A 13,540-nucleotide genomic window follows, 5' to 3' on the forward strand; every position below is an offset into this window, starting at 1 on the left:
AGGGATGATCACGAATAGGTAGAAGCATACATTTTAGGACCGCACCAAGACAAGAACTCAAATCAAATAGTTCAATTTCGTGTCGCAAAGTGCTCGTCCCATGTCATCTTGCTCATGTGCGTGTCAATTAGGGGCCCATGTGATAGGCAAAAGGGGCAATATGAAGCGTTGAAACAGCAACATACATTTCAACATTAACAAGCCTTCGTGGATACCTTCTTGAATTAGTGAGATGCGTAGTGATAGTAAGATTACTTAGGTCAACACATGATAAGCGAGAATCCATCCTGAGCCAAAGAGGGAGCAGGACAGCTAAGAACCATGAGCAAGGTAATGGAAGCCACCTATTAAATTATCTGACAGACATCCTTAGAACACACTCCAAAGAAGCAAGGCATAATGGCATTCACGATAACAATCCTCCATTAGATTAGTAAGAATATGATGATTAAACATGCCTTGGGATCGAGCAGCAGAAATAATAGGATAGGAAAAGTACGAACCATATAGCCTTCTGAAAATATGCAAGGTTGGTTTAACACTATCTGGTTTAAGCAGCTGGACTCCTAAGAAAAAGAGTGGCCTAAGGTTACTGAGAGACTAGGCACTTTCCAAATGTGTAGTGATTACCACCAGGCAATGACGTTCACAGTGCCAATGGGGGGCTTCATGATAGAAACATGGAAAGTGATTACCGCTAGGCAACAAATTTCAGTGAGAATTCAGTCACAGTCCTCCCTTGTGAAACATGACTAGGGAATTCTTTCCACTTACCTTTCCGTCAAGATCCATAAGCATTTCTTTCAAAACACATTTTTGGTGAATGCCGAGACCAATTTGCTGAGGTGCCGTCCAAGGAAACGCAAGAGAAAGACCACCCACCCATTATGAGAGCGCTGCTCCAGAATACTCTCACAAAAACATTCAGAAACCAAAAGAAAACATATTTACTCTAGATTGCAAAACTCCCACTTTAAAAACTGCAGAGACATATGAGGATACAGATGCCAAACACACTTCAGGCATACATCATTGACTTTTACAACCGAAGCCAATTTGGCTCCTCATTTACAGGCCAGAATTTGCTGGCTGGCACTAATAATATGTAGATGGCCTGATATGATCACCTTGAAACATATACTCTCATTGCACAACATCGAACTGTCAATGCCTGGTCTTCCAATACACCTCAAGCGAGCAATCATCCTCCTTAGCCCCTGCACAAATCCGAATTAAGTCACATATAAATCAAATTTTATTGGCTTCTGTATGGCATAACTTACTTTTACAACGCCATTTCAGCCTGCAATGCTGCAAGCTCATCGTCTTCTTCAGCAGTATTTTGTGGCTGTGCTTTCTGAGGGACAGACTGCCTTTGACTGCCACTTGCAACAGAAGCAGGGGGCAATTTTGTGGGTGGCAGTGATATTGCAGGTTGCTGTAGTTGCTCATCAAACTGAAGACCCTCAAGCTCCTCCAGTTCAGCTTCTAACTCATCCTGTTTATCAAAACTCAAAAGTATTACTCCAACCTCCCTTTCATCTATGCACTTTCAGGTAATCAAACAGTTGCACAAGAAAGACATCCATGTACCGAGCATATAGCATGAAAATAGAAACCTACCTCGTCATCAAAAGCACCAATGGGAGCAGACAAAGCATCTTGAATTTGCTTCATATATTCTGTCTGTTCATTTATGTCATCCATCGTCTTATCAACATCATTGATGTTCCTGCAAAAGCTCTCTCTTATCAATCATCTTATGATAAATAATCTCTTTTTTCTCAATCAATTGTTTACCCTAGTGATCTTGATTTTTTAATTTCCATTACTAGATGACCGGGAAGATGTAGGAATTGAACCCTTTTGGTCACCGTGTGTTCAACCTATCAACTGAGGTATACCCATTGTCTCTTTTTGGTCACCATGTGTTCAACCTATCAACTGAGGTATACCCATTCTCTTTTTTTTCCATAAAAGGTAATTGTATTATTTACAAAAAAAGTACAAGATTACCTGATTACAAGATACAAGATGGCTCTAGGCCATCTTGCATAAAATCTGAGACATCATAGTCAAGGTACAAAGGAAGCAAAGGGACTAAAGGGGGGTAGAAGAATTGCAGTGTGCCAAGCGAGCAAATCCTGTCTAGGGAGAATATATGTTAACTCAATCAAGTCGAGCTGCCAATGAAGAAGTCCTTTCAAGCAGACTATATGACTCTACACTCCCAATGAAGTATCAAAGATGAATGCATTCCTCATGGTCCATATATGCCAACAACCCCAAAAGCATAAGAAGGGAAAGAGCGCTTTCATATCAGCTTGCACGGGATCCACAAACTTAGGATGTCCAAAGACCCAGTCTTTTGGAAGCATCGGCAACCCAACCACCCAAAACCAAATGGCCGATAGTAGTGACCAAACCTTCCATGCCACCGGGCAAGTAAGAAACCGATGGCGGGGGATTTCTACCAACGTCTAACAAAAGAAGCAACAACCCTTGGAAATCCTTCACTTGGAGAGCGCAAAGGCAAGAGGAAGCGCACCAATCTGCCAGTCCTTATCACGTACAAGCAAGTGATATATCTGATTGGCTGAAACACAACCCAAAATCAGCTGACCATTAATCATTCAATCCTGCCAAGAGGCCTCCTAATCCAAAGAGGGAAGAGGCTACATGACCTATAGAGAGGTTGAGATGGCGTTTCACAAATTGCAATAGCCTCAAGTTGAGAGGCAGAAATCCTGGAGTTCCCATGCATAATACCTTGAGTCTAAATGAAAAACTTGGCAATGAAAGACAAAGGTTGCCTACCCTCGCACAAAGCTTGGAACAGTGACCAACAAGGAGCAGTCATATGTGTCTCCAAGTCCAAAATACCCCCACCGCCCATTCTTTTGGGAGTGCAAACATGGTGCCAAGAGATCCAGGAGATACCCATTCTCTCTCTCTCTCTCTCTCTCTCTCTCTCTCTCTCTCTCTCTCTCTCTCTCTCTCGGTAATGAGTAATTATATTATATCAAGACTGAAAAAGTACAAAAGTCACATGAGAAAATAACACAATGGAGTACAAAAATTAGGGCTCTGTGTGTGTGTGTGTGTGTGTGTGTGTGCGTGCGCACACACACACATATAGATACATCAAGACTGAAAAAGTACAAAAGTCACATGAGAAAAGAACACAGAGAAGTACAAAAGTTAGGACCAATATCTATCAAAGCATCCAAGAAAAAGCTGAACTTGCCAACATTCTTCAATTTGATACAAACGGATGGAATAGGTCCATTATTCAAAGCATTTACCTTATGTAGCTAAGGAGAAACTTTATTTGATTGAGCAGTGTAGAAAAGCCTTCCTTGGGAGATTCTTTTGAGGAATTCAGTGCCATAAGGATTTCAGTAGTATTGAGAGCAATCTGCTTCTGCGCTCTCAGTGTCCTTTCCAGCATGTGTGTGTGTGTGTGTGTGTGCACCACAAACACAAAGCGTGTAGAGAAGCAGAAGAACAGGAGTGGACAAGTAAGACTTGGAGGCGGAGAGAAAGTGTAGACAAGAGATACAGAATGAAAGTTGTATTGCCTCTCCCTTCATTATGAATAACAAGAGGTATTCATAGATTTACAGTGTCCATAGTGTGGATTGAGTCAACAATCCACTATCAAAGTCTAAGTGGAAATATTTGTACATGATGGATGACGAAGCATCCGATACTGTCTTGATTGCAATCCGGTGCAAACAACTCATAAGAGGCAATAGTTAAACTAGAGAGTGTCAAGCAATGCATCCAAAAATAAATGTTGGATGAAGCAAATCCAAGTGCCAAATGGATCTTGCCTCAGATTGGCATGGCCAATATCTATGGTGAAAATAGCATTTTCAAGTTCAAAGCTTCTACCCTATATGTAGAAGATCAAGGTATTCTAACTATTGGTGATACTCTCGTTCAAGACCAACATGTAAATTTATTGTCTTCAGTGATGCACAAGATACACAACCAAAAAACTCATCAAAAATATCCTTATCTCCATCTAGGGTATATTGCAATAGGTATAATTCCCCTCTTCTGCTCAGGTCTTAATGTATCCTGTATGGCTGCAGTCCTAGATAAACACCATCATGAACTGATGGACATGATTGCAGGCTGCTATCTCACCCCTATCTAATGGTCCAATATTTTTTGAAGTATGTCCTAATTATGTAATTGTTGTTGAAGATCCCTATCTTTTAGAACTCCTACTCCTACATATCACAACTTCTGGACTCCATATGAAAACATCCTCAGCTCATTTAGTTGTTCAATATAGGATGGTATTTCGTTGTATGTCAGTGCAATTCCAAGAGTGTTAGAAGGAGTAAAGACAAACAAAGATAAAGGCTAGACTATAATCATGAAGGCTGATGAAAGTACTCAGCGTTTCCTGCCAAAGTGTATGAATTGGTCTAACATCACTTTACCATAAGAATATCAATTAGATATTAAATCCCTCCAAAATAATGAGCTTTTACCTCCTAAGCAGATAACAGTCTGAAATATCAAAGGTAAAACATTGATGTTACACCAGGATGTACCTTCTCCTTCTATGGCCCTACTGAAGCCTTTGTACCCCCTATGCTACAACAACAACAACCACCTCAACTAATATCTCTCCTTCACAACGGGCAAATTCCTTAAAGTTTTTGTCACTGGCTTGCTCTCACTCTGAAGTATCCAATGGTATTTGTCTTCATTGCAAAAAACTAATAGAGCACACCTCTACAAACATTGTGAATGTAGTTACTGAATTTGAATATGAAGGAAATATGTATAAGGCTGCTCCGTATTTACGTCCTCGAGATAATGCTACCTGGTCTACAGAGTTGCAAACCATGAATTGGACCCATTTAGCTCTAACTAGTCTTATTGAAAGGCTGGAGAAATTATATACATTGTGTGAAGCATTGAAGGACTCATTGCAAAAATTGGAATACAAATTTCCTGCACAACAGCAAGCAAACACATCTGCATCTCCCTCTGTTACTAGTAGTTATGTGACTACTACTGCTACTGCTACTTCTAATCTAACGACACCTCCTGTCATAGATTGGGCTACCTTCTCAGAGAAAAGACTATGCAAAGGCTAGGCACCTTTGTTTAGTTTCCCTTCACAAGGAACTCTCAATGTACATTTAGTTCTACCAAAGAATTCTAAGGGCAAAGAAAAGGAAAATGTTGATGCAGTAGAATTAGATTCTATCCTCCTTGACATTCAAAGAATCTATGTATGCCAAATGTTTCCTCTTGCAAATGAAGCAGATGAAAACATTGTATTCCAACCCAGGCATAATGATGAAGTTGGACCTTCTACCCTACTACCTAATTGTATGGGCAAAGCTACTAAGGTTCCTTTGGCAAATCCGCATGAAAAACCTACTGAACAAGAATTGGATCTTCAAATGATGATAATAATCACTCTGTATCTGAATCTGAGTATATTTCATCACATATGCATTCAAACACCTCTGAGTCAATCACAATATCTGATACAGAGTCAACAAATGCTTAAAGCTATTGGAATGACTCTTGTGACGTTTCTACTGATAACACTGAAGAAGATGAAGATGAAGATGAAGATGAAGAATCATTGACACACCTTCAAACTCTCAATGCACATGCAATCCCTATTGCTTTTTCTCCAAAAGGAAAGGAAAAGTATTTCCCCTCTACTTCTTATTCTAGGAAATCATACCACAACAAAGGAAAAAGCAAACAAGAATCCTCAGATGAAGAATCTTCAAAGATACACTCTTCATCTGATGAGTCAGAGACTACTTCTTCAAAGCACAAAGATAGGAAGAAACAAAAAAATAAAATAAAAGTAGAATTATTCTCAAATCCTCATGACTTTCCCAAGCATGGCACATTAAGTACAAATACGCTAAAAAAGGCTAGTATCTTTGTACCACATAAGCTGGAGCAAATACACAAACCTTGAACACTACAACAGTTTGTGGATGACATCTCCAAGACTACTATAGAAACTTCTGGTGAAATGAAGGAGATGGTTATGGCTTTTCAAAATATGCAGATGGAATTACATACTCTGTGCAAATGTTTCAAAAGGTCTCATGTCTCAAAAGCACATTGCCCAAACTATTACTGAAATTCTTCAAGATCTCTCTGCATCTATGCCTTTCTCTCCAATACAAGAATCTTCCCCCAAACTCATCAATCAAATCCGTGTTTCAAACTCAATATTTTGCAAGGTGGATGACCCACTCGCACAATTTGTATCAAACTCCATTCCTCTAGTAAATTTACATTGCTTTTTAATGCATTGCTTAACACAGGCTCTAATTTAACTATTGCCCCTTATGAGTTGTTTGCACCAGATTGCATTCAAGGCAGTAGTCCAAGTTGAACTCTCCAATAATACAAGGATCACCCTCTTCAAATTTATCAAAGCCTTTTTGTATCTAAGGAATATCAAACTCCCTATTGAGATTCAACTCATGCGCTATGTGTGAGAGTGCGCAACGGAAGAAGAACACGAACACAGAGGAGAGGAGAGAGAAAGCAGAGAATGAAGGAAGAAAGTCTGCACTGACTGAGATGAATGCTGAATACACTGAAATGGACAGAACAGTCCCTGCACGCAGCCCGGAGCGTCAGTGAGGGAACCAGGACAGACTGGAAGCAGTGGCAGCACCAATGCCGGAGACGGAGGCGACGGGAGCAGTGCTGTACCTGCAGAGCATAATGCTGGACTGACTGGGGGGGCTGATATAAATAGCCCCCAGGCCAGCAAACTGGCCGACCTGGCCAGATTTGGCCGACCAGCCAGATCTGGCCGACTGCCCAGAAAATGGGCAGTCTGGACAAAAAACAGCCCAGTTTGGGCTGTATGACACCCAAGGCTGCTGGCTAACCAGGGCAGCCACAAAATGAGCTGACAGAGCTCCTCTGTCTCCTGTCAAACTCTGACAGGAGCTCACAACCAGGAGATGACAGACTGAGACTGATGAAGAGAAGGCTAACACCCCCTCTCAACTCCTGGGAGAGTCTGAAGACCCAAGAACCGCATGTGATGAAGCAAAGAAGCCTGAGGCAAAGGCTTCGTAAAGAGATCAGCTGCATTGGCCGCCGTAGGACAATAGACCACCACCAGCTCCGAATCCACGATCCGCTCTCGAACATAGTGATACTGAACCTCAATGTGCTTTGTGCGAGCATGAAACACCGGGTTCTTAGCCAGAGCAAGAGCACTCTGGTTATCCACGCGCAGCTCCGTAGGTCCGGTCAGGGAAAAGCCAATCTCCGCGAGTAAGCGACGGAGCCAAACTGCCTCCATAGCGGTCGAACATAGGGCTCGATACTCAGCCTCTGTAGAAGAAAGTGCCACAGTAGGCTGCTTCTTGCTACTCCAAGAGACAGTACCAGATCCAAGGGTGAAAGCATAACCTGTAGTGGATCGTCTCGAATCCACATCACCTGCCCAATCAGAATCACTCCATCCAGAAAGGGTAATCCCTTCTCCATACATGATCCCGAAGGATCGAGTCCCTTGCAAATAGCGAAGAACTCGCAAGGCCGCCTGCCAGTGATCCTGGGTAGGAGTCTGCATAAAAGAAGACAATAAAGCCACCACAAAAGAGATATCTGGCCGAGTGTGAAGCAGCCAGATAAGAGAGCCGACAAGGCACCTGTAACGGGTGGGATCGGTAAGAGGAACTCCAGCTGTCAAAAGCTTAGACTCAGGGTCCATGGGGCATGAGATAGGCCGACACTCAGCCATACCAAACTCCGAAAGAAGTTCGGAGATGTACCTGTGCTGCGAGATAAAAATGCCCTATGCCATCTGCTAGATCTCCAGACCTAGAAAGAAGTGAAGGATCCCTAGATCCGTCATGTCAAACTCCTGCTGAAGAATGGACCGTGTATGCTCCACCTGCTGAGTGTCGCTCCCTGTAATGATAAGATCATCCACATACAAGATAAGGAACACCGAAAGAGAATCCACAACCCGTAAGTAGAGGTTGGGATCATAAGCGGAGCGTGCAAAGCCACTCTGTAGAAAGAAGCGATCAATCCGCTGGTACCAAGCACGAGGAGCCTGCTTTAGGCCATAAAGAGCCTTCCGCAGCCTGTAGACATGATCCTCCTTCCCCTGCACAAGAAAACCAAGAGGCTGTGAAACATAAATCTCCTCCTCAAGAACGCCATTCAAAAAAGCAGACTTGACGTCCATCTGGTAGACAGGCCAACGGTGGTGAGCAGCAAGAGCCAAAAGAACTCGGATGGTAGACATCCTGGCTGTAGGTGCAAAAGTCTCAAAGTAATCCAACCCTGCACGCTGTGCAAAAGCCTTGGCAACAAGCCTAGCCTTATGCTTGTCCAAGGAGCCATCTGCAAGATACTTGGTCTTAAAGACCCATTTCACACCAATCACCTTCCGTTTCGCGGGACGCGGAACAAGCTCCCACGTATGGTTTCGCTCGATGGAATCGAGCTCAGCCTGCATAGTCTGTCTCCAAATATCCTGTGCAAGAGCCTCCTCCACAATGGAAGGCTCGGAATCCTGAAGAATCTGTAACATAAGAGCATAGTTCACACATAGTGAACTGTGCCGCTGGGCCTGTAAACGGGCTGATCGATGTGGACCTGAAGAAGAAGCAGGAAAGTGAGTAACACCTGAATCCTGCATGAGCCGGCGATACCATAAAGGAATCCTGAGAGATTCCTGCGGCGGCTGTGAGGGAGACCGGGGGGTCTCCAGAACCTGTAAAGCACCCAAATCGGAGAGGGACTCCCCCTCACCGAGTGAACATAGATCCTCCGCATCTGAAGAAGGCTGTATATCCCGTGAAGATCCCGAAGTGGCGGTAGAAGAGCTCGTAGTAGACGAAGGCACATCCACCAAAGGGGAAAGGGAAGCCGAAGGAGGAGGAATAGGGGGGGTGCTAAGGGGCATCCTGGAAGGAAGGGAAGGGAGAGAAGGTGGGGGGGGGGGGGGGGGGGGGGGGGTGTGTCCGTCGATGATGAAGAAACATCTGTAATAGAACCATCAATCGGATCCTCAAAGGCCGAAGCCTCATCAAAGATCACATCCCTACTCACCTCAATCGTCCGCGTCGTCGGGTCACAGAGCCGATATCCCTTCGTGGTCGTACTATAACCAACGAAGATAAGCTTTCGCGACTTAGAGTCGAACTTCGTCTTCCTCTTCTTCTTGTCCACATGGACAAAAGCATCACACCCAAAGATGCGAAAATGGGACACAGAAGGCTTCTTCCCAAAGAAAGCCTCATACGGAGTCATGTCCTGTAACGCCGAAGTCGGAGAGCGGTTGCGAATATGCACCGCTGTAGCCACCGCCTCACCCCAAAGGAAATGAGGAAGACTCCTATGCTCCAGCATAGATCGGGCCATCTCAATCATGGTCTGATTCGCACGCTCCACCACACCATTCTCTGATGGTGTGTTCGGATGGGAATACTCCACCCGAATACCATGATCCCTGCAAAACTGAGAGAAAAGGTGAGAAGTGAACTCGCCACCGTAATCAGCTCGAACACCATGAACCTTGAAGTTGTTTGGGTCTCCACAAATACCTGCCACTCACAGAAACGGGAGTACGCCTCGCTCTTGTACTCCAAGAAATAAGGCCACACATAACGACTAAAGTCGTCCACAATCAGCATCAAATACTTGGCCTTCCCAAGGGAGGCCGTGCCCATAGGTCCGCAAAGGTCGGTATGAACCAACTCAAGCGGAGAAATAGCCCGCCTAGAAGCAACCTGCGGGTGAGGCTGCCGGTGCTGCTTGCCCCTCAAGCAGCTAGGGCACAAAGTGTGAAGAGGAGGGAAATCAGGAAGTCCCTCCACCATCTTCCTCCGAGAAGCCCGGCAAAGAGAATCGAGGTTCAAATGACCATGGGAAGTCCGCGCAGCCAAGGCTGTGAGTGTATAAAGCCCACCCTCCTGTGTACCTGTCCAAAGAGCATCACCTGTAGAAGCATCCTCCACTGTGACTGCATCCTGAGTAAAAATGACTCCGGTACCTAACTGAGTAAGGCCATGCACAGATAATAGGTTAAAACCCAAATCAGGGACATAGAGAACTTTGGCGGAGGAAAACTGCCTATCAGAAAACATAGGTAAAGTCCCCACGCCTTGAACAGGAACTGTAGAATTGTCACCAATGGTGACTGTACCCCCTCTGGAACGAAGATCGTGAAGCCAATCCTGTCGGAAGGTCATATGTGAAGATGCTCCACTGTTGACGAGCCAAGGCTTCTCCTGTGTGGTAGAATTTAGGGCAGTGTCTTCCTCAACAAAGACATGCACAAACGCAGATTCTGTTGTGGCTGGGGCCGCCTTCGAGTCCTTCTCCTTAGGCTTCAAATGGGGATACTTCTGCCAACACTTCTCCTCGGGATGAGTGCCCTTCCCACAATGGGGACACTTGGGCTTCTTCTCCTTCGCATCCTTCTTGTCCTCCTCCTTCTTGTCCTTGGCCTTCTCCTTCTTTTGTTTCTTCTTCTTGCCGCCACCTGTGCCGGCCGTAAATGCCTTGGTGGAGCCACTGGCTCCCACCTCTTTGAGTCGCTCGTCATGCTCCAAGACAAGCGGGGAAAGCTCCTCCCATAGGAGTGTCTCACGGATCCTCGAAGTGATGAGGCTGGTGTAGAAGACATCATAACGGGGTGATGGCAGCTGAGTCAACAGAATCATCGCCATATCCTCAGACGATATCAGACGACCAAGAGAGGCTAGCTCGCCTCGCATATCCTCCATCTTCGTGATGTGCTCCTTCATGGAAGAAGAACCATCAAGACTGAGCATCCGCAACTTCTTCTCCAAGGAAATCTTGTGAGCAAATGTCTTGTGTTGATACAAAGACGCAAGCTTTGTCCACACTTCTGTGAGAGTGCGCTGCGGAAGAGGAAATACGAACACGGAGGGAGAGAGAGAGAAAGCAGAAAATAAGGAAGAGAAATCTGCACTGACTGAAATGAATGCTGAATACACTGAAATGGACTGATCAGTCCCTGCACGCAGCCCACAGCGTCAGTGAGGGCACCAGATCAGGCTGATCATGATGGCAGCACCACCACGGGGGAGAAGGAGTGTCGGAATCTGCAAGAAGACAAGTGATCAAGTGGGGAGGGGGGCTGCCAATAAATAGGCAACGGACAAACCCTAACCCTAACCCTAAAATGAGCGCAAACCCTAAAATGGGCGCCCCACCACAGTGACCAAAAAGTGGCCGGGCAGCCAGTGGCTACCCACTAAAAGAGGCCAAAAAGAAATACACAACCTAAGACAGCCAGTCGAGAGTGACTAGCCTCCCCCATCATAACACATGACAGACATGTCAGAGCTCCTAATGTCCTCGTCTGACTCAGACTGAGGCTCACAGGCAGGAGATGACAAGGCATGACAAACATGACTGCTAACACCCCCTCTCAGATCCTGGATGTGGCTGAAGGCCAAGGGAGAAACGGATCCTGGGGTGGCAAGAGGAATGCCAAGGTCGATGAAGTCCGTCGATGTAGACTGCCGCTGAAGGAGCTCCTCATGATCCTGGGAATCCCCCTCTAAAACACTAGGGGCCAGGGAATCCACAGCCGTATCACCGAGATCGTCCCCCTCTGAAAGGGATGGGGGGTACGAGGGAACCACCGGAGGAGAAGGTGGGGGATGGGAAGGAACCTGTGGAATAGACTGCCGCGGAGGACCCTGCATCAAAGAAGGGGAATGGAGCCTGTAAAGCCCGCTCTCCTGCCAACCTGTAGATAAGACAGCTCCTGTAGAAGAATCCTCAATAACAACGGCATGCTCGGTAAAGATCACTCGTGTGCCAAGCCTCGTAAGGCCATAAACTGAGAGAAGGGGAAGGCCCAAATCCGGAACATGTAGGGCCTGGGAAAAGGAGCTCGAAGGTCGATCGATAAACAAAGGCAATGTGCCAACACCACTAACAGGCACCGATAAAATGTCACCAACAGTGACTGAACCCTCTGATGGACGGAGATCCTGTAACAAATCACCTCGGGGAGTCATATGACTCGAAGCACCACTGTCCACTAACCAAGGCTGCGCAGAAGACACTGCAGCCACGGAAGAAGGATCCTCCTCCAAAGCATGGATATGAAGGAACACTGACTCATGGGTAACAGCTGGTGTAGAGGTAGAAGAAGGCTCCGATGTAGATCCATCCTTCGCTCCCGGACGAAGGTGAGGGTACTTCTTCCAGCACTTCTCCTCGGGATGTGTCCCTTGCCCACAGTGTGGGCACTTCGGTCTCTCTGAATCTGAGTCAGAGCCTGAAGAACTGTCCTTCTGCTTAGCCTTTGACTTCTTCTTCTTCTTCTGTCCTCCCAAACCTGCAACAAAGGCTCTAGTGGAGTCGGATCCACTAGCACTCACCTCTCTGAGTCGCTCGTCATGCTCCAAGACAAGCGGGGATAGCTCCTCCCATAGAAGCTTCTCACGGGTCCTTGATGTAAGAAGGCTGGTGTAGAAGACATCAAACCGAGGCAATGGCAGCTGAGTCAAAAGAATCATAGCCATGGCTTCAGAAGATATCGTCCGACCGAGGGATGCAAGCTCATCCCTCATATCCTGTAATCTGTTGATGTGGTCCTTCATGGAAGGACTATCATCAATAGCGAGCATCCGCAACTTCTTTTCGAGAGATATCCGGTGGGCAAACGTCTTCTGCTGATAGAGAGACGCAAGCTTTCTCCACACGTCTACTGCAGTCTTCAACTTGTGAACATGAACAAGGATAGAATCCTGCAAACTCAGAAAGAGGAAAGATCTGGCTCTAGAATTAAGCCGATCCCATAAGGTTGCACGATCCATAGATGTCCCATCTGCAAGATCCACCTTAGGCCGGGGAATAGGAACAGAAACAAGCTCCCAAAGATTGAAGGAGTCCAAGATACACTCCACCTTGCAAGACCATAGAGAAAAGTTGGAGCCATCCAACCGGTCCTCTTTGGGCAGTTGAGGAAGTACATGTACCTGTACAGGGGGTACCAAAGGCTGCATCTTCGGCCCACTGGAAGGGTATCGCCGAGATACATGAAGAGAAGGGGGACGGGAAAGAGGAATAGACTCCGGACGACGGTCCTCGTGATGGAAATCACGCCTCCGTTCAGATGAGTGTCGAGACAAAAGCTCGTCATCTGAGTCATCAAAGCCCGTAAACTGATGAAAAGACATCTTCCAATCTGCAAAACACCAAACACCAAAGAAAACTGTGCCGAAGCCGAAGTAGGACCAGCAGTCTAGTCACCAACCACCAAAACATAGGCTGTGATAGCCTACAAACACTTGGAGCTGCAAAACGCAAGAATACTGATGTCGAACACCAGAGAAGAGACCACCAGCACCAGGAAAACAGCCCGAACAGAGGTTGCCAGCAGGAAAGGAGCAGCCTGGGTGGAGGCGACCTGCAGAGCTGCAAAACGCAGCCTGTAGGGAGGTCGCCCAGCAGCAGGAGAGGCCGCCTGGCTGCAAACGCAGGGTTGCTGCGTCGCTGGATGACGTGG

General features: G+C 46.1%; 1 protein-coding gene across 1 annotated transcript in view; it reads right to left on the minus strand.

Moving 5' to 3' along the window:
* Positions 1-447: 447 nt before the first annotated feature.
* Positions 448-13,540, minus strand: part of LOC148036929 (vacuolar protein sorting-associated protein 32 homolog 1-like) — a 35,760-nt gene continuing 22,667 nt past the window's right edge. The window contains exons 5-7 of the mRNA XM_087675855.1: positions 1,624-1,732; positions 1,284-1,498; positions 448-1,217 (exon numbers count right to left, since the gene is read on the minus strand). Coding sequence (XP_087531981.1) covers positions 1,286-1,498; positions 1,624-1,732 — 322 coding nt within the window. The 3' untranslated portion in view covers positions 448-1,217; positions 1,284-1,285. The remainder of the gene's footprint in view (positions 1,218-1,283; positions 1,499-1,623; positions 1,733-13,540) is intronic.

The sequence above is a fragment of the Lygodium microphyllum genome, chromosome 4 (genome assembly GCF_053477565.2).
Source record: "Lygodium microphyllum isolate KBCC chromosome 4, Lygodium_microphyllum_v1.1.10, whole genome shotgun sequence".
In the NCBI taxonomy this organism is placed as follows: domain Eukaryota; kingdom Viridiplantae; phylum Streptophyta; class Polypodiopsida; order Schizaeales; family Lygodiaceae; genus Lygodium; species Lygodium microphyllum.